We start from the raw sequence: 21010 nt of genomic DNA, 5'->3' as shown, positions 1-21010 counted from the left end.
CAAGGTTCACAGTCCCTGAGAAACACCAAACCCTCTGGGGTGATTCCAGCAGCCTGTGCACTGTCCTCCTGAGTGGGCAGCACTTGCTTGGATCCCAGTGGGAGACGTCTATGGGCCTGTTAGGACCCTAGTCAGTGACCCAGAGACATTTAGGGGGGTCCCATAGTGAAGCCTGGCAAGGAGAGGTCTTCAGATGATTGTGGGTGGAAGGGAAGGGAAAAAAAATGTGCCTCCGGCATTGATTTTGTGGGTGGTTCCAATTACCATGCACATTTTGCTGGATGAGGAAACTGAGGCTCAGTGACCCAAGTGAAGTGACTTGTCCAGGATCATGAAGAAAGACATGGGCGTTTGGCATTTGAACCAAGGTCCCAGAGAAGCAAGGACTGTTGGGACTGGGCGGGTCAACTCCTGCACTTCCCTCCCTCCTTCCCGGCTTGGGTCCCCCACTTGTCTTGACAGCGGCCGGGCCTGTCACGGGGCTCCGTACAGCCCTCTCCACCCTCCCGGCTGCCAGCGTTCCGCCCCATCCCCTCCCAACCCCCGAGGGAGGAGGGGAGAGCGGGAGAGAGGAGGGGGGTCGGAGAGGCCCGGCATTATAAAGGCTGCTGGAACAGCGCAGCCCGCCAGACCCCGCCGCCCGGATCCCCTGCGCATCCCGCCGCACCACGTGACCCCGCCGACCACCCAGCTCCGCCGCAGTGAGTCGGGGCGCGTCCCCATCCACCCCTAGACCCTCGCCGAGCCGCCTGGTCTACTGAACCCGGTGAGGGGAAGAGATCCCATGAAGGAGGGTGCTGATATGGGGGGTACCAGGCCGAATCTCGATGGCAGGAATTTAGGACCCAGCAGAGCCGGGAGACCCGGGAGCCCTAGTTTGGGCAGGCAGCCCCCTTTTCTCCCCCGGCGCGGGGCCTGGGAGACCGCAAGCCACCCCCCAGGAATGCGCGTGCAACCGTTCCCATGGTAACATGCAAGCCGCGCCCGCCCTCTGCTAAAGGAAAGGGGAGGTGGGGGGGGGGGCGCTGGTCACTGGGAGGTCCAAACTCGTCACGCGGCGGGTGCACGGGGGAACTGAGGATGTCCCCTCCCCTTCCCCCCGTGCCCCAAATCCTCTGGGAGCCAGAGCGCGAGTCGCATCGCCCTTCTGAGCCTCAGTTTCTCCATCTGCCAAATGGAGGCAATATAATTGGTTCCGAGTTCCCCGAAGAGCTATTTCGAGGGTAACCATCTCGCCAGCCCCTCTTCTGGCTGGACAACCGGGGAGTGGGTTTTAGCGGCCCTGATGACTCCAGCGACCCCACCCCACCCCAGGCCCGCTCGCCATGGCCCTCGTCGGGGCCCTCTTCCTAGCGCTTCTGGCAGGCACTCAGGCCGAGCTCCCCGGCTGCAAGATCCGCATCACCTCCAAGGCGTTGGAGCTGGGTAAGGCGCGGGGCCGGATGAGGGCGGGTGAGGGAGGGGTCGCTCCAGCAGTGGGCGCAAGACCTAAGGGTCTCGCTGCTACTTCAGTGAAGCAGGAGGGCCTGCGCTTTTTGGAACAAGAGCTGGAGACCATCACCATTCCGGACCTGCGGGGCAAGGAGGGCTACTTCTACTACAACATCTCGGAGTAAGTAGGAGACCCGGAGGGCGGGGTCTCGGACTCCAGGGTGGAGCCTCTGCGTTGGGGGCGGGACCTAGGGGCGGGGAAATTGGCTGGGTCTGTGGGGCGGGTGGGGGCGTGGCCAAACCGGGGAGGCGGGACTCAAGAAACTGGATGAAGAAAATAAAGGTCAAGCCCTCCGAGGTAGGCCGGACTAAGCACCGCGAAGCAGAAGGCTTGGGATTGAGGTGTCGCCAAAGAGCACCGAAGAGGCGGAGTCACGAAACTTGCCCAGGGATGGGAGTGGGGTCTAGGGTACCCGGGAGAGGTGGGACAGGTCAGGGGAACAAGAGATAAGAGCCTTGCTTGGGATGGCGGGGATAGGAGAATTGGGATATGGAGCGGAGCTCAGCCGATGGAGACAAAATCAAAGGACTCTGTTAAAAGACCAGGTCTAGCAACCATGGGGTGTGAGAGGGAAGGGAATGGAAGCAATAGGCTTCTAAGAGAAGGGGGGAAGCTCCTCTCTGAGCTGTCCAAGTCCAGGCTGGGCACTCGAGGGGCAACGGAAGAATTCGTTCCACCCGCCCCGGTTACCCCAGGCCTAGACTGGAAGAGAAGGGAATGAATTTCCTGTAGTTGGGCGGGGCCCCCTCTCCGCGGTCCTGAATATGACCCCGAGGCCTCCTGCAGGGTGAAGGTCACAGAGCTGCAGCTGACAGCCTCTGAGCTCCATTTTCAGCCAGAGCAGGAGCTGATGCTACAAATCAGCAACGCCTCCTTGGGGCTGCGCTTCCGGAGACAGCTTCTCTACTGGTTCTTGTGAGGATCTGGCACCCCTACGGGAGTGGAGGGGGCATCTGGAGGGCTGGGATGCTGTGGGGCTGTGGGCAGCCCTTTCGCCTGAGTCACAGTTTCTTCATCTGTACAATAGGGAAAAGCATACCCACTACATAAGGGTCGATAGGGCTTGGTAAAATGGTAAACTGCCGAAGTGAAGCCTTATTAAGAGGTATCATGATATATATGGGGTGGGTAGCGGGGTAGAGAAGCCGCCGTTAAGCTCCAAACTGGACATTAAATGCCCCGCACCCCCTTGGCAGCTATGATGGGGGCTACATCAATGCCTCTGCCGAAGGCGTGTCCATCCGCACAGCTCTGGAGCTCTCCAGGGACCCCACTGGCCGTATCAAAGTGTCCAACGTCTCCTGCCAGGCCTTGGTCTCCAGAATGCACGCAGCCTTTGGGGGAACCTTCAAGTAAGCCCTGTCTCCAACCCCAGTCGCACCCAGGGCACCCCCTTTGAGCCTTACTGGCTATCTGCCTAGTGCAATGCAAAGTGCACAGGCTTGGGAATCAAGCCAACTGGGTCCAAACCTCAGTACTCTCATTTCCTGGCTGTGTGACCTTGGGTAAGTCATCGAAGCTCTGTGCCTCAGTTTCCCCGTTGGTAAGATGGGGATGATAATAGAAGCTATTTTATATGATGTTAGGAGGGCACTTTGTTAATATATGTAAAAATATTTAGAACGGCACCTGGAATATTAGTGGCTAGCTTCCTAGCTAGAAGTCATTGTGAGGATCAGTAGGCAGTTGGGCGTGAACTTGGTTCTCAATAATTGGTAGCTCTTGGGGCGCCTGGGTGGCTCAGTCAGTTAAGCGTCCCACTTGAGCTCAGGTTTGAGTCCTGCGTCAGGCTCTGTGCTGACAGCTCAGAGCCTGGAGCCTGCTTTGGATTCTGTGTCTCTCTCCCTCTCTGTCCCTCCCCTGCTCACGCTCTGTCTCTCTCAAATGTAAAATAAAACAACAACAAACATACCTGGCAGTTCTTACTACTACTTAACAAAAAAAAAATAGCATACTTCAGGTTTGGGGCTGAGAAATGGACTTTGTGATAGTTCTCAAAGAGAGTGGGAGAGAAAAGATGGTGGTTTATCATCTGGTGTTGGTACAGTGCAAGTTTTTTGTTGTTTATTTTTTTGGGGGAGAGAGAGGGTGCGCGCAAGTGGGGGAGGGGCAGAGAGAGAGAGAGAATCCCTAGCAGGCTTCACACTGTCAGTGCAGAGCCCGATGCAGGGTCCAAACTCATGAACTGTGAGATCATGACCTGAGCCGAAATCAAGAGTCAGATGCTAAAACGACCCAGGTCCCCCTCAGGTTTTTATTTATTTAACAAATAAAGTGTATGCCAGTCCCTGAGGATTCATAAAGGAGCTCAGAGCCTAGTTGAAGGGACAAAACATTTGCCATCAGGGCTTTAAGGGAGGAACGAAGAGAGTACTCCGGGGGTTCAGAAGAGGGTAGTCTGGGAAGACTGCCTGGAAGAGGAAGCATCTGGGCCCAGACCGGGGGAAAATATAGGACAGGAACATTGAGGGTGGAAGGGAGGGCATGAGTAAGCCTCTGGAGGTGGGGATGCTCGCAGCGGGTCTGAGGAACTGGGGGCAAATTCAGTTTGGCTGGCGGGAGCAGGGGTTAGGAGAGGTCTTTAGAATCAGGCTGGAGAGGGGATTTGGAAAACCTTCATTAAAGAGCTGGTGCTTCAGGTCAAAGTTGAGCCACCTCCTCCCCATCTCTCTGGCCACTGATTTCTCCTGGGCCTGGGTTGGGGTCGGGCAGTGTCTGGGCTCACACGGTCTCTCCCCTCCTTGCAGGAAGGTGTATGAGTTCCTCTCCACATTCATCACCTCGGGGATGCGCTTCCTCCTCAACCAGCAGGTACGGCAGTGGTGGGGTGGTGGCGGGTGGGGTGCCCTCCATTTTGAAGGCCCTGACTCTAGACCCCACCCTGCAGATCTGCCCCGTGCTCTACCATGCAGGGATGGTGCTGCTCAATTCCCTCCTGGACACCGTGCCCGGTGAGTTGGCGCTGGCTGGGCGGGGAGCTCTGGGCCACGCCTGGGGCTGGACCGGGGTGGGGGGGTGGGTGAGGAGGAGGCTGGGTATACAGCTGCCAGGCCATGGCTCAGAGCAGGCAAGGCCCCTGCCACACCCTGGGCTCCCATATGGCCTCTGCTGCGGACTTGCCCTGTGTGACCCCAGGTCGGTACTCACTTCTCTCTGGGCCTTGCCATCTTCGCCTGGCTGGAGTGCCTCCCCGTGGGGTTGCTGTGAGCGTTAGCTGCGTGACGATTGTCAAGGTCCTCTGTCTTTATGTGCTCGCTGATCATTGGGACCCCGTGTGTGTTCATCCCCTGCACTTAATAGGTGCTCAACTAACGTGGGTTCCCTTTTCCTAAGCTTTGACCTCTGTCTGCTGTGGGGTAGAGATCACCGTGCCCCCTACACGGGGCACAGGGAGGGAGGGAGGAGGCAGGGAAGACTCATGAGGGCAGGGAATCCCTTGCCACGTTGGTTCGTGATCTGATAAAAGCCCTGCAGTAGTGGTGGTGGTAGGAGGAGTAGTAATAGCAGCTTCTTCCCACATAAAGCTAATTTGATCCCCGCAACAACCCTATGAGGGAAGATTGATGACCACCATTTATGGGTGAGAAACAGGCCCCAAAGGGCGAACACCTCGCCCAGCATGACACAGCGTGAGTGACCGAGCTCCTTCCCACAGTACGCAGCAATGTGGATGAGCTTGTTGGCATCGACTACTCCCTCCTGAAGGATCCTGCAGCTTCTTCCAGCAATCTGGACATGGACTTCCGGGTGAGCTGCCTGGCTGGTGTGGCATCTCTGACCTGTCCCCTGCGTCTCTGCCTTTGTCTTCCTGAACCACAGCTCTGATGAGGCCACTCCGCTGCTGAGCCTGCCATGGCTCCCCATTGCCTACAGAATCAGGGTCAATTCCTGGGGCCGGCCCCACCTTTCTAACTTTACCCTGTTTCTCTGCAGTTATTCTTTCCCAAACATGCACCCTCGTTTCCTACCTCAGGGCCTTTGCTCATGCATTGCCCTTCCCCATCTTCCCTGAAGGAGCTGGACATACGGCTCTATGCACATAATCTCATTTCACTCTCACGACTGTGTGAGTCAGGCACTTCTGTTTTATTTATTTTGGGGATGTGGACACTTGCTCGAAGAGGTGATGTCACTTGCCCAAGGCCACACAGCTACTACGTGGCCATTTCCTTTGCTCCCCACAGTGGATGGAGTGTAGCGGTTTCAGAGCAAGGATTAGAGCTGGCACGTCTGAAGTTCACGTCCTGGCTCTGCCACTTACTTGCTGCGTGATCTTAAGCAAGTGGCTTAGGGGCACCTGGGTGGCTCAGTCGGTTAAGCATCGACTTCAGCTCAGGTCACGATCTCACGGTTCGTGAGTTCGAGCCTCACGTCGGGCTCTGTGCTCCCCTCACGTGGGGGAGGGGCAGAGAGAGAGAGAGGGAGATGCAGAATCCGAAGCAGGTTCCAGGCTCCGAGCTGTCAGCACAGAGCCCGATGTGGGGCTCGAACTCACAAACCGTGAGATCGTGACCTGAGCTGAAGTTGGACACTTAACTGACTGAGCTACCCAAGCACGCCCCCCCCCCCCCGCAAATTTTTTTAAGCAAGTGGCTTAACCATTCTGTGCCTATTTCCTACTAATATGTAAATGGCTATAATACAGTAAGAAAACATCTCTCACGGAGGATTATGTGGATTAAAGGAGTTGGTGTATGTCAAGGGCATGGAAGAATTACTATGTAAGATGTAAGCAGCAGCTGTTATTGCTGCCATATATCGTTCAAGGCCCACTGAAATGCCACCTCCTCCTGAACCCTTTCCTGAGCTTCTGTTCTCCAGTCTGACGGAAGTGCTCCCTTGAAGCTGCCCTCCTCTGCATGCCTTTTTAAGAATTGTGCTAATGAGGGTGCCTGGCTGGCCCAGGTGGGAGGAACATGCGACTCTTGATCTTGGGGTCGTGAGCCCAAGCCCCACGTTGGGTGTGGAGATTAAATAAATAAAACTTAAAAATTGTGCTGAGGAGTCCCCTAAGGACAGCAGCTGGGTCTGACCCCCACCATCCCTCACAGTGCCTGCCACAGGGCGTGGGAGCATCTGGGTGCTGGGCCAGTCTGCCTTGGCCTTGACCCTGATCCCCCAACTGCAGGGGGCCTTCTTTCCCCTGGCGGAGGGTAACTGGAGCTTGCCCAACCGGGCGGTTGAGCCCCAGCTGCGGGAGGAGGAGCGGATGGTGTACGTGGCCTTCTCCGAGTTCTTCTTTGACTCCGCCATGGAAAGCTACTTCCGAGCGGGTGCCCTGAAGCTGTCACTGGTGGGAGACAAGGTATGCCAGGGCCTGTTTGTGGGATGGGCAAGAGGGGCCCTGTCAGGGAGCTCCTGATGACCCTGCTTCACCCCCAATTTCCCTACCCAGGTGCCCCACGATCTGGACATGCTGCTGAGGGCCACCTACTTTGGGAGCATCGTCCTGCTGGTGAGTGCGGGCAGGAGGTAGGCACCTGGCCAGGGTGGGAGGGCATAGCACCTGCATACCAGTGAGGGAACGGTGGAGGTGTGCGGGTGGAGTCCCCCCGAGGCCACTGTGGAATACACAGAAGGCCTGGCCTCCTGCCTGTGACCCGGTCCTCTTATTTGTCAAACTCATTTCCAAGTCCTTGAAGGGCCCTTTCTACTTCCTGCTCTTCATGAAGCTATGAGGACAGGCTGAGACCCAAGCTCTGTAAGTGTAGGGGCGCTTTAACAATGACTGATGTAGTCTTTTTTCTTTTTAAGTTAGTTAATTAGATTGTTAAATAACCTCTATGCCCTTTGTGGGGCTTCAACGCACGACCCCAAGATTAAGAGTCACGTGTTCTACCGACTGAGCTAGCCAGGTACCCTGATGTGTTTGTTTTTTTTTTCCCTTGCTTATTTTCCCTTGTTTAATGGAGGAGTTCCCACCTACTCTTTCAAAATGTAAAAAGCATCTTAGTGGCCATTAAAGGACTTGCCCTTAATTTCCTTTACACTATACAACCTCACAGGACTGTCATGAGTATTAGCTGAATCAATTCATGCAAAGGGACTGGAACAGCACCGGGTGCAGAGTAAGTGCTCAGAAAACACTCACTGGCTGCTGTTATTGTCATCGCTGTTAGCACCATAGTCTCCATCAACCTGATGGCCAAACGTCAGTAAGAGTGTGGACTCTCTTGCCAGACTGCCTGGGTCTGAATCCCAGGTTCTGCAACTGGAGGACCACATAACCTTGGACAAGTACTTAACCTCTCTGTGCCTCAATTTTCCCATCTCAAAAATGAGTAGAATACCTGCCTCACACGGTCATTGAGAGGTTTCAATGAGCTAACACAAGTGAAGTAGGAGTGCCTATAGGGCAAAGGACACGGCAGGTTAGAGAGAGGAAATATGGCAGAGAGAGGGGATATTTGATGCAAACAGTCTCGGGAGTCTGGTTGAAGATGGATCCCCACGACCAAGAGCTCAGGAAGGCAGAAAAAGAGGAAACATTTCTAGAATGAGACATTCCCTTGTGTGAGCAAAGGCACAGAGGCTGGACACAATTTTGAAGGGTCTGGGAAGCCACACCAGCCTTCATATCTGTGTGCCTGGGCTCCCAGCGGGCAGAACCTGAGCCAGCCCTCCTCCCCTCCTGGTGCTCATCAGGGAACAGATCTGGGTTTTGACCCACCCTCGCTCCTCTGTCCCCAGAGCCCGGCGGTGATTGACTCCCCGCTGAAGTTGGAGCTAAGGGTCCTGGCCCCACCTCGCTGCACCATCAAGCCCTCGGGTACCACCGTCTCTGTCACCGCAAGTGTCACCATCGCCCTGGTCCCGTCCGACCAGCCTGAGGTCCAACTGTCCAGCATGATTATGGTGCGGGCACCAGATTAGGAGCTACTGAGGGTCAGGGAGATGCGGGCTGTTGATCCTTTGGGTCAGTAACACCCCCCTCCCAACTCCTTGCCTGCAGGACACCCGTCTCAGCGCCAAGGTGGCACTCCGGGGAAAGGCGCTGCGCGTCCAGCTGGACCTGCGCCGGTAAGCAGATGGCCAAGATCTCGGGCAAGCCCTTAACCTCCCTGAGCCTCCGTGTCTTCAGGTTAATTGCACCTGCCCAGCAAGTGGGGAGCTGAAATTCACTCAGATCTACAGCCACTGGAGAGCTAAGGTCTTTGTTAATACATAACAAATGCATCTTATTCAAGGGTAACTTCTCTGCCTTGTCTTACACCCGAGAGAGAGACAGAACAGATATTATGAGATGTCCAAATTGGCCCAGCAAGGTTAAAGGACGTGCCCTCAGTCACACAGCAAAGAGCCAAACAACACGGGTTCGGGCAGAAACCTCAGCACAAATTTTGTGATCTTGAGAAGAGTCACTTTATCTTTCTACGCTTCATTTTCTTCATGGGCTAAATGTAGGGAAAAGTAGCATCCGTTTTGTAAGGTTGTGCTGTTTGTGATGCTAGCCACAGGTGCTAGGGGTTAAATGAGATACTGCAGGGCAGTAGTTAAGAGCCTAGATTCTAGAGGCAGATTCTGCCATTTACCAGCTGTTGAGACTTCAGACAAATTACTTAACCTCTCTAGGCTTGATCTGCCCCATCTAAAAAGTGCGAGTTGTTTAACCGTGCCTACTTCTTAGGGTTGTTATGAGGATTAAGTCAGTTGGCATTTTAAAATGTCTTAATGATAGTTAACTTTTTGTAACACGCTTAGTGTCTGGTAGGGAGGAAGCTCTGTACGTTCTGTTAAATAAACACAAACAACACAGGCAAAGCTGCCAGCACGAGTCTGGCGTAGAGGAAGCGCTCAACAAATTAAAAGTAGTAGCCTTGGAAAAAAGGAACCCAAAGAGGGAGAAATGACTCACCCAAGGATGCACACCTGGAAAGCGGCAGAACCCCTGGACAGGTGTGTAGGTGGGAGCATGGCAGGCCGAAGGTCAGGGGCTTCTGGCGGGTAGGCCTGGGTGGCCTGAGGAAGGGGAACTTCCAGGGTTCGTGCCCACTGGACACTTGTCTCCCATAGGTTCCGAATCTACTCGAACCAGTCTGCACTGGAGTCGCTGGCAGTGAGTTGGGAGTGGCGAGGGGGCCAGGGCTGGGTTGGGGCCGGGCAGCTAAGGCAAGTCCGCTTCCTGCTGGCTGCCCTGACTTCCCGCCTCCTCCCTCCCAGCTGATCCCACTGCAGACCCCTCTGAAGACCATGCTGCAGATTGGGGTGATGCCCATGCTCAATGGTACGGCTGGGAACGGGAGGGAGGAGAGGGAAAGGAGAGGGGAGCTGGGTGGACCCAGGTTGAGCCCGCTGCTCCCACCCACAGAGCGGATGTGGCGGGGGGTGCAGATCCCACTACCCGAGGGCATCAACTTCGTGCGCGAGGTGGTGACCAACCATGCGGTGAGTGGGGGTGGGGAGCGAGTGATGGAGAAAGAGGGCAGAGCCTTCCCCCCACTTCACGACCCTGACCTCCCTCTGCTGTCAGATCCCAGCCCCTTCCTTATCAAGTGTCGCTCCCATTTTAATCTTCCATCAGACCTCAGCCCTCTGCACAGGCTGTGCCCTCACCTTGCAACACTCTTCCTGGATCCCACTTTAACACCTGAGCTAAGAAGCCCTCCTTGACCCCTACAGGCCACGCTCCTGCAGCCTCTTTCACACCCTTCACAGGAGTTAGAACTTCTTTGAGGCTCCTCTCCCACTAGATTGAGAGCCCTTCAAGGCCAAGGGCCTGTCTTGATCTTTAGATTTTGGTCTCTGTAATGGAATGAAGAGGCTCCCCTCTCTGCCCCACTGCACAGGGCTTCCTCACCATCGGGGCCGACCTCCACTTTGCCAAAGGGCTGCGAGAGGTGATTGAGAAGAACCGGCCTGCCAGCACCAGCGACACCTCGGCATCCAGTGCCCCACCACCTGCCACGACGGCTGCCTGAGCCCTCAACCCCACGCTGGCAGGGGCATCCAGGACTTCGACCCTCTCGGCTTCTCCCAGCCTATAGCATCCTGTGTAACCCCCAGTGCCACAGAGAAGACAGGGTTTTAAGCTGTACCCAATTTAATTCCATAATCACACTCAATCCATCAATTAGTCCGTCCACCCTCCCCGTGGGCTGTCCTGAGCTCTGCTGTGTTCCAGTGCATTAAGGGAGGGGGCCAGGCCGCACCCCAGTCAGGAATAAAGTGCTAACTCCCCCAGGCTGTCTACGTGAGGGACTGGGGCCCGGTCTGGGAGGCAGAGGGCTGTGGGGGAGGCAGGGGCGGGGAAGCAGTTCTGGAGGCAGGGACCTGCCCCACAGGGGCATTTTGCATAAAGGTGGACCTCCCTTCTAGCAGGAGGGGCCAGGAAGAGGGGCTGGATCAGGCAGAAGGGGACCGGTCTCCGTGGTCATCAGTATGGCTGCTTATTCAGGAAGCGAGAGAACATGGTGAGGGCAGCCTGGGGCTTGTCGGTGGGGACCATGTGTCCAGCGCCCTAGGAGCAAAGCTCTGTGAGATTCCCCTTCTTGTGTAACCCCTGCCCCTGGGCGCGCCTCCATCCTACTGGATCCCCCCAGCCAGCGACCTTCCTCTTCTCCCAAGCCCTGCATTCTCCCCACCCTGCCCAGAACGCTTGCCCTTATGGGGCCAGATGGTAAATGGGTGTAAAAGGGAGTCGGAAGGAGAGGACGGGTGGGTTCTGCCCCATCCCCTCCAGCCAGGTAGCCCTTGCCAGGCCCAAGCCCTACCTTGATGGTGAGAAAGGCGATGTGGGAGAACTCCTTCACGAAGCCTGCGATCTGCTCCCCGCTGTCCCCGTAGTCCACTAACCAGGGCCGGCGCTGGACCTCCATCTGCCCCACCAGGGAAGCCTTAGCAGCCTGCGGCTGTCCCCAAATCTCGCTCACATCTGCCAGCAGGACCTCAGGGGCCCGAACTCCCCCCAGGTTTGTCCTCTCTGTCTGCCAGAGCCAAGCTGCCAGGCACAGCTGCCCTACCCCTGCACCCAGCCTCACCCCAGAGCCGGGATCCTTGCCTTACCTTCTGGTTCAGGGAATCCACAAACCACTCGTCCCCCATGAAATTGCAGGCCATGTCCACATCTCCGTTGTAGAGCAGGATCCGGTATTTCTGGAGCAGAGCAGGGGGGGAAGTGGGAGGGTCTGGAATGAGCCCAGGCCCCAGCCCTTCCCGGGTTCAAGCCTTACCCCCTCAGGGAATTCGAGGGGCCTTGCTAAATAGCACAAAGCAGGAAACACTCAAGTTTTCTGACTGTTTCCTACATGACTGGTGTCTTACTAAATGCTTTACCCATGCAAGTAGATACCATTAACCCCATTTTATAGGTGGAGAAACCAAGTCTCAAGATGGGAAAAACTTGCCCAGGGGCGCATGGCTAATGAAGGGACGTACACACAGACGATCTGACCCCTAGAGGTTATGCTCTAACCACTGGTCCTAGCCTGGCTCTGTCAGGATTTCCTAGATGACCTTGGACAAGGCCCTCTCCCACCCTGAACCTCCATTTGCTCGTTTGTAACGCAGAGCTCGCCAGCTCTTCTCAACCTAAAAGCTCCTTGGCTGATGCAGCCTCCAACGGCAGAGCAGCATGGGGTGGGGACAAAGCAAGGTTCAAATCATGACCCTGCCAGTCACTGGACTTCATTTCTTGGAGTTTCAGCTCCCCGTGTCCGGAGTGGCACGCTAAAGGGGGCCCCGCCTTGTCATGCCGCTCCAGGGTCCTGAGGCTGCTGGTGGACCCAGCTGTGCTGCTCCCACTCACCTGTGTGGTGAGCAGCTTAAGGTACTGGGACTGCATGCTTTGGTAGAGACGGCGGTACTGTATATTCACCAGGAAGCTGCGGGAGCACGTGGGCGGGTCCCAGGAAGACCAGGTAGAGGGAGAAAAAGAGATCAGCTCTCCTCTCCCACCCCCTCCTACCTCCAAGCTCCAGCCTGGGAGGCAGAGCTGGGATTCAGTCCCCTCCTCAGGCATATCATCTCTCTAGGACTTACGTGGATGGGGGGCTGGGATTCAGCCCACCCCCGTGCAGAAACGTGTATGGGAACATTTAGTGATTGGTTTGCAACTGGCATTTAGCGTGCAGGAGCCCACCGGTGGGAGAACCACAGCCTGTAACGGCAGTAGGGCAGGGGCACTGGCCAATCAGCACGGACCCGAGTGGCCCCTGCTCTGCCAGGCGGCATCCTTTTACTCATACGGGTCATAGGAGATCTCTGCAGCTGGGGACTACATTGGAGTGGGGGTGGGGGACAGTGTCTATTTACTAAATGCCAGGGGAGTAAATTGCTATTTTACCAGCCCAGGTGGCCATTTAAGAACGAACTGGCTAAATATCAATCAATTTAGGGGCTAAACACCTGCACGGGACCCTGTGTCACACCCTGGGTGCCTGAAGCGCCCCTACAAGAAACCCTAGCCAAGGGATCCTGGGAAGCCTTTCTGATACCCAGGAGCCCCAAGTGCCTGCCACCCCTGGGGCCACGGCTGGCCGCAAAGCCTCACTTGCACATGTCCCAGTGGGGCAGCTGCTCGGGGATGTGGAGGGCCTTCCGCACATAGGGGTTGTTGAGGTACGTGGAGGCGGCTGTGGTGTTGGTGCAGGGGGGGTCCATGCGCAGCCTATCCCCAGAACGCAGCAGTGCCTGGGGGCACAGACGGCAGGTCAGGGTCTTCGTTTCCCTTCCCCCCCCACCCCCCCACCACCAGGAGAAAGTCCATGCTCTTCCTGCACACCTGATGCCATGTCCGCTTCAGCGGCAGGCGAGTGAAGATGTTGCCCAAGTCATGGAGCACAACGGCGTCCTTCTCGTACCTGCAAGTGAAGCGGGGGACGTGTGCCTCAGCCTCCAGATGGGGGCTGGGACTGGCCCCCAGGGCACACGGCAGGGCCTACCTTAAACGGCCAGGCACACCCCCAGCACATGGGGCATAGAGGTTGTAAATGTTGAGGCCGGAGTTGCCCACGATGCGGGACACTTCCTGCAGCTGCAATGATACATGGGAGCCACCGTGCTTCACAGAACCCTGGCCTCCCCGTGATCTCACCAACTCGTCCCAAGATTGACGGCTCTCCTACTCCACTTCTTGTCATTACCCTTCCCCCACTTTTTTTCCACAGGCAGGGAAACTGAGGCTCAGTGGAAGGAATCTGCCAGACCTGGGTCCAGAGCCTACTGCTGCTACATCCTAGCACTGTGACTTCAGGCGAGTGATTTTAACGTTCTTGGCCTCGGTTTCCTCTTCTGGAAAACGTGGATAATACGATCTCCCTTAAAGGAATCTTGAAGATTAAATAATCTATGTTGATATAGTTCGGCCCAGTGCCTGGCACAGAGTAGATGCTCGACAAGAGGGAGATCCTTTCCCTCACAGGGGTTATGGGATTTGCCTAGAAAGTCCCAGAAGTAGTGGTGGGAACACATCCCTAGACGTATCCCAGAGGACATCAAATTGCTGGAGGAGGCAGGATAGGAAAGCAATAGGGGATGGGGTCAGGGAGGCCCGAAGGAGGAGATGTGGTCCTATTCTCAGGGCCGGGGGTGTCAGGGGTGACACAGGTTGGGCGGCAGAACCTCACATTGGTCACGCATTCTGGGTCTCTGTTGTCATAGAAGTTACACTTGTTCTGAGAGCAGCAGTGGGTCTGGAGAGAAGACCAGAGCCTGTAGGAGACGCATGAAAGTGTTCAGGCCCAAGGTGGGCTCCCACCCTCCACATCCAACCTCCCGCCACCACCTGACCCCAGCCAATGAGGAAACAGATCACAGGGGATGGTATGCAAGTTCCAAACCTAGCAGCTCTGGGGCCACACAGCCAGCCCTCCTGAGTCCATTTAAGCTCTGGTCTCCATTCTTTGGCCTTTCAGCACCAAACACATCTAGCAATCCCAGCCCCCACCCCCTGCTCAGAAACCAGGGTAGGGCCTGGGGTATCATGTGCCTGGAGGGCAGACCTGAGATCCTCAAGACCTGCCCCACCCTAGAGATTGCCCAACTGCCCCCTCCCATACCTGTTCCCAAGGAGGCCGTGGTAGTAGGCGAAATAGACCAGGGAGTTGTCATTCTGCTCGTAGGAGGAGAGTCCGTTGCCCACAGCCAGCCCCTGTGAAACACCCAGGGCATTCAGGTCATCTGGAGGGAGAGGGGGAGCCTCCCCTGACTACACCCAGACCTTCAGCAATCTGGAAGCTGAAATCCAAGGTGGTTTGTGGGGAGGCCACTTGAAGCTAAGGACAGAGCTGGCTGGCAGACAGGTGAGCTTCCTGTTGTGGGAGGCACGTGAGCAGAGACAGGCCACCCAGTGGCAAGCATGTTATAAAGGGGACCAGGTTGGACAGAGAAAATGGCCTCTTTCACGCTGCTAACCACAAGGCCAGGACAAGTTGCCTCTCTTCCCTCCTGCAGCGGCCCTGTACCTGAAGGTTCATGCTGGGATCCTGCATGACCAACACTGCCAGGGTGGGGATGTAAATGCCGGCATAGCTCTCTCCTGTCAGGAAGAGCTCATTGTCCTTGTACTCCGGGAAGAGGCGGAAAAAATCCTTAAGGGCCTCAAAATTACTCTGGGCGACCTAGGGAAAAGAGGAGGAGAGGATCAAAAGGCTTTGGTATTTGAGCTGGAAAGAATCTGAGATAACGACATCCACCCTTTCTGAGCAAGAGGAAGTGGCTTGGCCAAGACCACACACAGCATGTGACAGAGCCAAAATCCAGACTCCAAGGCCATGCACTTTCCCTCCTGGGTCTCGCTGCCTTTAGAGAACCAGGGAGGCTGGGGCACAAGGGCAGGCACTGGACTCACCTCCGTGTCATTGGTTGCATAAGACTTGTCATCAGAGTAGGAGAAGCCCACCCCAGCTGGGGACTCAAGATACAATACGTTGGCAATCTGGAGGGGAGGAGGAAATGAACTGAAGAGGAATCCCCAACCCATCCAAGTGCTCAGACACCCCCACAGGACCCCCTGGCTCCGGCTATACCAGGTTCCAGGAATAGGGGTTGTACTCCAGGGTGGCACCATCTGGCTGCACCTGAAGAGGAAAGAGATGACTAAGTCCCAAGGACTAACTGGATGGAAGGAAAGGGCTACCGTGCTGGGCAGTTCACATTTGGGCAAAACCCTTGAAAGGTACAGACAGTGAAACGAACGGTACGGATGAGGAAACCCAGGCTCCGGAGAAGGGCGCGCTTGGGGAAAACCTCCGAGTCCTGTTCTCCCTCCTCCCGGGCCCTTTCCTTCAGGAATGCTTCCCTTCCTGGTTAGGGGGCAGATGGTGGCTTTCCACTCACCAGGAAGGGGCCGTGCTCTGTGAGGAAGCCGTCTAAGGAGCTGCAGCCCGGCCCTCCGTTGAGCCAAAGCACCACAGGGCTGCTCTTGGGATCCTTCTGGGACTCCACAAACCTGGGAGGGGAGGCAGAGCAGGGTGGGTGCAGGCGGAGGGGCCCCTTCCAGCGCTCCCTGCTCTCAGGCTCCCTCAGGGGTCTTCAGACCCTCCCCCACCCCGCGCCCCGTCACCTCCCCGCCCGGGACGGGGTGGGGGGTGGCGCAGACCAGTAGTGGAGGTGCTTGGAGTCGGAGCCGCGGAGGTAGCCTGAGTACTGGCGGAAAGCTGGCTGCTTGGCCAGCCCGGGCAGGCACTGGATCTCGTCCAGGTCCGGCGCTGCCCGACCCGGGGGCGCCCAGGCCAGGAGCAGCAGCAGCAGCAGCAGCAGCAACCACGGCGGCGACAGCGCGGCCCCGACCATCTGCGGGAGGAAGTGGGGCCGACTGTTTCCGCGCTCCCTTGCTCCTCCAACGCTTCGGTGCGATCGCCCCGCGGAGGAGCTGACGGCGAGGCGGCTATCGGAGCCCCCCAACCCGGCCCGGCCCCAGCGTCCGCCCGCCCGCCGCGCCGCCCGGGACCGCGGGTCCCCTCCAGCCTCCAGAGCGACCTCACCTCGGCTCCCCAGCGTCGTTGCTCTCCCGGAGGGGCTCGGCCTCGGGAAGTCATGTGGAGTCCGAGTCACGTGGGCGCCGGCGCCACGTGACAGTCTTCCTCCGGCGCCTCTCAGGTCTCCGGGGACCCAGGGGACGCAGGCGGCGGCGGCCGGCGCTGGGTCAGAGTCCGCGGGCTTCTCAGGTTATCTCGCGGGCGCCAGCCATCGGATGACCCAGATGTGGGCGGCCAGGATCCCCCGGCCTCCCGGGGGCCCCGGTCCAGGCAGGATGGCTGAGCGAGCGGCGCTAGGACCCCCGGGCAGAGCCTCGGGGAAGGGGGTGGGGGGGGTGGAGTGGGAGGGATACCTTACATGGTGCCTCCGCGGTCACCCTCAGAGCACGCCGCCCAAAATAGCCCCCGGCGCCCGCTGGCCTATCTCACGGCTGGGAGATGGCTGCTGTCTCCGAGCCCGTGGACTTGGGTGCGCCTTGGAGAGCCGCGCGCCCCGAGCCCCCTCCCACCCGCTTCCACAGGGTGCATGGTGCCAACATCCGCGTGGACCCCTCCGGGACGCGGGCCACACGCGTGGAAAGTTTCGCTCACGGCCTGTGCTTCAGTCGCGAGCCGCTGGCCCCGGGCCAGGTATTCTTGGTCGAGATCGAGGAGAAAGAGCTGGGCTGGTGCGGGCACCTGCGCCTCGGCCTGACTGCGCTAGACCCTGCCACTCTGGCCGCGGTGCCCGAGTTTTCGCTGCCCGACCTGGTCAGCCTCGGCCACACCTGGGTCTTTGCCATCACGCGCCATCACAACCGCGTGCCCCGGGAGGACGGCCCGGAGGCAGAGGCAGCGGTCCCCAGCCGCCCCCCAGCCCTCCTGGTGGAACCCTATCTGTGCATTGAGCAGTTTCGCATTCCCCGAGACCGCCTGGTGGGCCGCAGCCGGCCCGGGCTCTACAGCCACCTCTTGGATCAGCTGTATGAGCTGAACGTGCTGCCTCCGACCGCGCGCCGCAGCCGCCTGGGCGTTCTTTTCTGCCCGCGCCCTGACGGCACGGCGGACATGCACATCGTCATCAACGGCGAGGACATGGGTCCCAGCGCCCGGGGGCTGCCAGCCACCCAGCCCCTCTACGCAGTGGTGGACGTCTTTGCCTCCACCAAGAGTGTGCGCCTTGTCCAGCTCGAGTATGGCTGTAGGTATCCCACCCCCTGGGCAGCGACCCCTCCTGGCCCAGTGTGGGACAGGAACTTGCGAGGACTCCCAAGCCAGCTAGCAAGGCCTTGGTCTGTCCAGCATTTGTTTAGAAGTTGGGGAATCGAATTTCCAATTATGCCTCTGCTTGTGATCTTGGACAAGTGGCTCTCTGGCTCTGGGTCTCAGTTTAGCCATCTCAGCTGTGATGGATTAGGATGCTGGCTTTGCCAGTATTTTCTGTATTAACCTAGAATCCCTAGGGCAGGGATTCTAAACTGATTTTACATCCAGGCTGCTTTGAAAATCGTGTGCCCTTTTATTCGACAAGTGCTCCTAGATTTAGGCATACCAGTTCAAAAGCACTGTAGGCCCCGGATTGAGAGCGTCTTAATCCTGAGGTCTGGTTCTTTATAGCTCTGCTAAGCTCTTTATTTATACCTCTGATCATTTTATGGATTCACTGAACTAGAACCCACTCTGTCAGGCCTGTGCCGGAAGCTGGGTGAGCATAGGTGAATCAAGCACTACCTATATCCCCGGAAGCTGCTAAGGAGGGGTTAAAATAGAAATAGGGCTGCAGCAATGTCAAAGTTTGGAAAAGAGGTGCTTATCTTGACCACATGAACAGCCCCATGACTCAGGCTGGGCCTGGAGAGCAGAAGGAACTTGCCCAAGTTAATGACAAAGGGAGAACCGAGACCTAGATCTTTTGGGTCTCGGCCTCAAGTTCAGTTTGCCTTTGACAGCCTTCTTTCCACAGTGCCGTCCCTGCAGACTCTGTGCCGCCTAGTCATCCAGAGGAGTGTGGTGCACCGGTTGGCCATCGATGGGCTCCACCTGCCGAAAGGACTTAAGGATTTCTGCAAGTATGAGTAAGGGCTTGCGGCCACCCTGGAACAGGGCCACAGGAGCATGTCCTGGCCCTGGAGCTGTGGCTGGTCCGAAGCTGGCCATACTGCTGCCGGCCAGGCCTGGAAATAAACACAGCGATGCTGACACTGATCACTGGAGGGTCTCCTTGCCCTGGAAGCCTGTGAGGGGCACTTTTTAGAATTGTTGTGGGTCAGCAGGTCAGAGAAAGAGAGAGCATTTTATTTATTTAAGTTTATTTATTTTTGAGAGAGAGAGAGAGAGAGAGAGAACGAGTGGGGAAGGGGCAGAGAGAGAGGGAGAAAATCCCGAGCAGGCTCCACATTGTCAGCACGGAGCCCGATGCTGGGCTTGAACTCACGAACCATGAGATCATGACCTGAGCTGAAACCAAGAGTCGGGCGCTTAACAGACTGAGCCACCCAGGCACCCCAAGAGAGAACATTTTAGACGTTACCTAGACCAGTGGTACCCAGCCTGTTTACTCATTAGGGTTATCTGGGACACCTAGAAAGCTGATGCCCCAAACTCCATCTCCAGAGATTCTCATTCCATTTGTCAAAGGATTAGGCCTAGACATCGTTGGTTTGTAAAAACAGCCTGGAGGTTCTAACAGAGTCAGGATTGAGAAGCGCTCCTTTAGAATAGAGGTCTTGACTTTGGCATATATCATAACCACTTAAAGACCTTTGAAAAATACTGACAACTGGGTCTGACCCTGGGATTCTGATTTAATTGGTCTGAGATGAGATTGGACCTCGGTATTTCTAAAAGCTCCCAAGAGAACTTAATGTGCACCCCAGTGTGCGACCCAGTGTCCCAGACCAACAATTTCATTTTGCAGTCGGGAAACTGAAGCCTAGAGATGGGAACGTATTCCAGAGGCACACAGCAAACTCCCTCTCTCATACTGCAGAGCACAAAGCACTCGCCTCCTTTATTTCTATCTCTGATCTTTTGCTTCCATACGAATAATCGCATTTAATCCTCACGACGCTGGTGAGGTGGTGGGTGGCCATTACTCCCACTTTAGAGAAGACTGTCCAGGAACAAAACTGTCAAAGTGACTCGCCCATGGTAGAGGTAAGAACCTAGAATGTCCGGTCCCTGGTCCAAGGCTCTTTTAACCCCATCCCATTGTCATATGCGGGTTCTAGAATGAACAGGTCAGTGCTGTGAGGTGGGTTCCAGGTGTACAAGGGAGGGACTATGAAGTGACGTTCTAGAATGGTGGAAAGGGTAGGAGAGGAGGCAGGTGACTGTTCCCTCACAAACGGGGGCTTTGGGGCAGACATGTCCTATTTCATGTCTCCACAAGCTCATCAAGGTCTTCTGCCTTCCAGCCAAGGTGAGAGAGGGTCTTCTGGAACTGGAGGGGGCACCACAACTTCCCCTGAGAACTTGTTTCCTGCCTCCTGGGAGGTGGAGGTTCTGCCGGGGATTTGGGGGCTGGCCCTGGAGTCAATTCTCTGAAGAACGCCATTCCAAAAGTCCTTGCTGGTAGCTACCTGCCTGCTCACTCATTCATTCAACAAACACTTCTCCGTTACTTATTCGATGTTGGGGCCTGGGGATGTGGGTATGAGGAAAACACCTAGTTCCTGACCACTAGACAGCCCTGCTGGGGCTCCTGTTTCCAGTGCTCTGCTCCTATGCCCTGCCCCTCAGGGCCTCCTCAAAGAGACCAAGAATAACATTCCATCTCCTTCCTGTCTCTACAGGTGGGGCTGCTTCTCCGGGCTCATCCCTTGGCCTCTATAGTGCTGTAGAGCCAGTAGTGGTGGCCCCTGGTGGACTAGGCCCACTGAGCCAGAAACCTGAGCAGGTGGCGCCTGCTGCCCAGGCCCGGGGCCCGGCCCTGGCAGTGCCGGGAGCCAGGGGCTGCCCTGGGGGGGCTGGCTGGGAGACCCTGCGGCGGAAGGAGTACAGCCGATACCACCACAAGTCCCCCCACGCGAGGCGGCCGGAGAGCTTGGGCTGGGAGGACGGCTGCTCCACAAACAGAGCTCCCCACCTGGGTGGCCCCAGCAGGCCTGGGCCCCTGCTGCTGTGTGGGCTGTCACCAGGGATTTTACCCATGCCCTCTGAGGCAGGGGGGAAGGAGGCCGGCTCCCAGCCTGACATCTGCATCCTTACCCTGGCCATGATGATCGCTGGCATCCCCACCGTGCCTGTCCCCGGCCTGCGGGAAGAGGACCTGATCCGGGCAGCTCAAGCTTTCATGATGGCCCATCCGGAGCCAGAGGGGGCTGTGGAGGGGGCGCGGTGGGAGCAGGCACGCGCCCACGCAGCCTCTGGGCAAATGCCCCTAATGAGATCCAGGAGAGGCCAGCCTCCTGGCTCCTGCTTGTAGCTGGATGAAATAGCACCAGACACACAGGGTGGCTTCTCCGTATGGTTTTTGGGCAGACAGGATTGGGGGTGCCTGTGGCAAGGATGGGGACAGGGCAGTCGTTGGAGCTGCTCTGACGAACGCAAGTCTTTCATCAGGGTCCAGACCCCAGGAAGTTTCTCCAGATAGCACTAAGTCAGGAAATAGATCTTATCAGAG

At 57.0% G+C, this 21010-nt stretch overlaps 4 protein-coding genes across 5 annotated transcripts; 3 read left to right on the top strand and 1 right to left on the bottom strand.

The window, feature by feature from the left end:
* The first annotated feature begins 223 nt into the window (after positions 1 to 223).
* PLTP (phospholipid transfer protein) lies at positions 224 to 10672 on the top strand. Its single transcript, XM_060619312.2, has 16 exons — positions 224 to 701; positions 1315 to 1425; positions 1513 to 1612; positions 2279 to 2407; positions 2689 to 2844; positions 4240 to 4303; positions 4380 to 4443; positions 5148 to 5239; positions 6621 to 6797; positions 6888 to 6947; positions 8183 to 8347; positions 8445 to 8512; positions 9506 to 9548; positions 9653 to 9716; positions 9801 to 9877; positions 10279 to 10672. The coding sequence occupies exons 1-16, from the start codon at positions 332 to 334 to the stop codon at positions 10408 to 10410; spliced, it is 1872 nt and encodes a 623-aa protein (XP_060475295.2). The 5' UTR covers positions 224 to 331; the 3' UTR covers positions 10411 to 10672.
* On the bottom strand, positions 10515 to 16573 carry CTSA (cathepsin A). 2 transcript variants are annotated; one of them, XM_060619351.3, is made up of 15 exons: positions 16414 to 16573; positions 16029 to 16222; positions 15767 to 15878; positions 15457 to 15507; positions 15279 to 15365; positions 14893 to 15048; positions 14488 to 14579; positions 14056 to 14140; positions 13372 to 13463; positions 13212 to 13290; positions 12981 to 13120; positions 12237 to 12312; positions 11495 to 11584; positions 11203 to 11340; positions 10515 to 10949 (listed from the first exon to the last, which is right to left on the bottom strand). In XM_060619351.3, exons 1-15 carry the CDS (start codon positions 16465 to 16467, stop codon positions 10866 to 10868), a joined length of 1530 nt encoding a protein of 509 aa, XP_060475334.1. In that variant the 5' UTR covers positions 16468 to 16573; the 3' UTR covers positions 10515 to 10865. The 2 variants fall into 2 exon arrangements, with proteins under 2 accessions (XP_060475334.1, XP_060475343.1); XM_060619360.3 differs by having other exon boundaries at positions 11203 to 11307.
* Positions 16574 to 16842: 269 nt separating this feature from the next.
* NEURL2 (neuralized E3 ubiquitin protein ligase 2) lies at positions 16843 to 18591 on the top strand. Its single transcript, XM_060619411.3, has 2 exons — positions 16843 to 17587; positions 18350 to 18591. Exons 1-2 carry the CDS (start codon positions 16846 to 16848, stop codon positions 18463 to 18465), a joined length of 858 nt encoding a protein of 285 aa, XP_060475394.2. The 5' UTR covers positions 16843 to 16845; the 3' UTR covers positions 18466 to 18591.
* Positions 18592 to 19245: 654 nt separating this feature from the next.
* SPATA25 (spermatogenesis associated 25) lies at positions 19246 to 20838 on the top strand. The gene is made up of 2 exons (XM_060619446.2): positions 19246 to 19807; positions 20181 to 20838. The coding sequence occupies exons 1-2, from the start codon at positions 19687 to 19689 to the stop codon at positions 20810 to 20812; spliced, it is 753 nt and encodes a 250-aa protein (XP_060475429.1). The 5' UTR covers positions 19246 to 19686; the 3' UTR covers positions 20813 to 20838.
* Positions 20839 to 21010: the final 172 nt, after the last annotated feature.

This window comes from Panthera onca, chromosome A3 (genome assembly GCF_046562875.1).
Source record: "Panthera onca isolate mPanOnc1 chromosome A3, mPanOnc1 haplotype 2, whole genome shotgun sequence".
NCBI classification, from domain to species: Eukaryota; Metazoa; Chordata; class Mammalia; order Carnivora; family Felidae; genus Panthera; species Panthera onca.
The sequence above is the reverse complement of the archived record's forward strand: the minus strand, read 5'-3'. Positions and strand labels throughout refer to the sequence as shown.

Bases quoted from the DNA above. Each gene is read 5' to 3' on its own strand.
- SPATA25 (XM_060619446.2), top strand. From the start codon at position 19,687: ATGGTGGAAAGGGTAGGAGAGGAGGCAGGTGACTGTTCCCTCACAAAC. The intron at 19,808-20,180 runs GTGAGAGAGGGT...CTGTCTCTACAG, and splicing joins TCTTCTGCCTTCCAGCCAAG to GTGGGGCTGCTTCTCCGGGC.
- NEURL2 (XM_060619411.3), top strand. From the start codon at position 16,846: ATGGCTGCTGTCTCCGAGCCCGTGGACTTGGGTGCGCCTTGGAGAGCC. The intron at 17,588-18,349 runs GTAGGTATCCCA...TTCTTTCCACAG, and splicing joins TGTCCAGCTCGAGTATGGCT to TGCCGTCCCTGCAGACTCTG.
- CTSA (XM_060619351.3), bottom strand. From the start codon at position 16,467: ATGACTTCCCGAGGCCGAGCCCCTCCGGGAGAGCAACGACGCTGGGGA. The intron at 15,366-15,456 runs GTATAGCCGGAG...CCTCCCCTCCAG, and splicing joins ACCCCTATTCCTGGAACCTG to ATTGCCAACGTATTGTATCT. The intron at 14,141-14,487 runs GTATGGGAGGGG...CGTCTCCTACAG, and splicing joins CACGGCCTCCTTGGGAACAG to GCTCTGGTCTTCTCTCCAGA.
- PLTP (XM_060619312.2), top strand. From the start codon at position 332: ATGAAGAAAGACATGGGCGTTTGGCATTTGAACCAAGGTCCCAGAGAA. The intron at 9,549-9,652 runs GTGAGTTGGGAG...CCTCCCTCCCAG, and splicing joins CTGCACTGGAGTCGCTGGCA to CTGATCCCACTGCAGACCCC. The intron at 9,717-9,800 runs GTACGGCTGGGA...TCCCACCCACAG, and splicing joins GGTGATGCCCATGCTCAATG to AGCGGATGTGGCGGGGGGTG.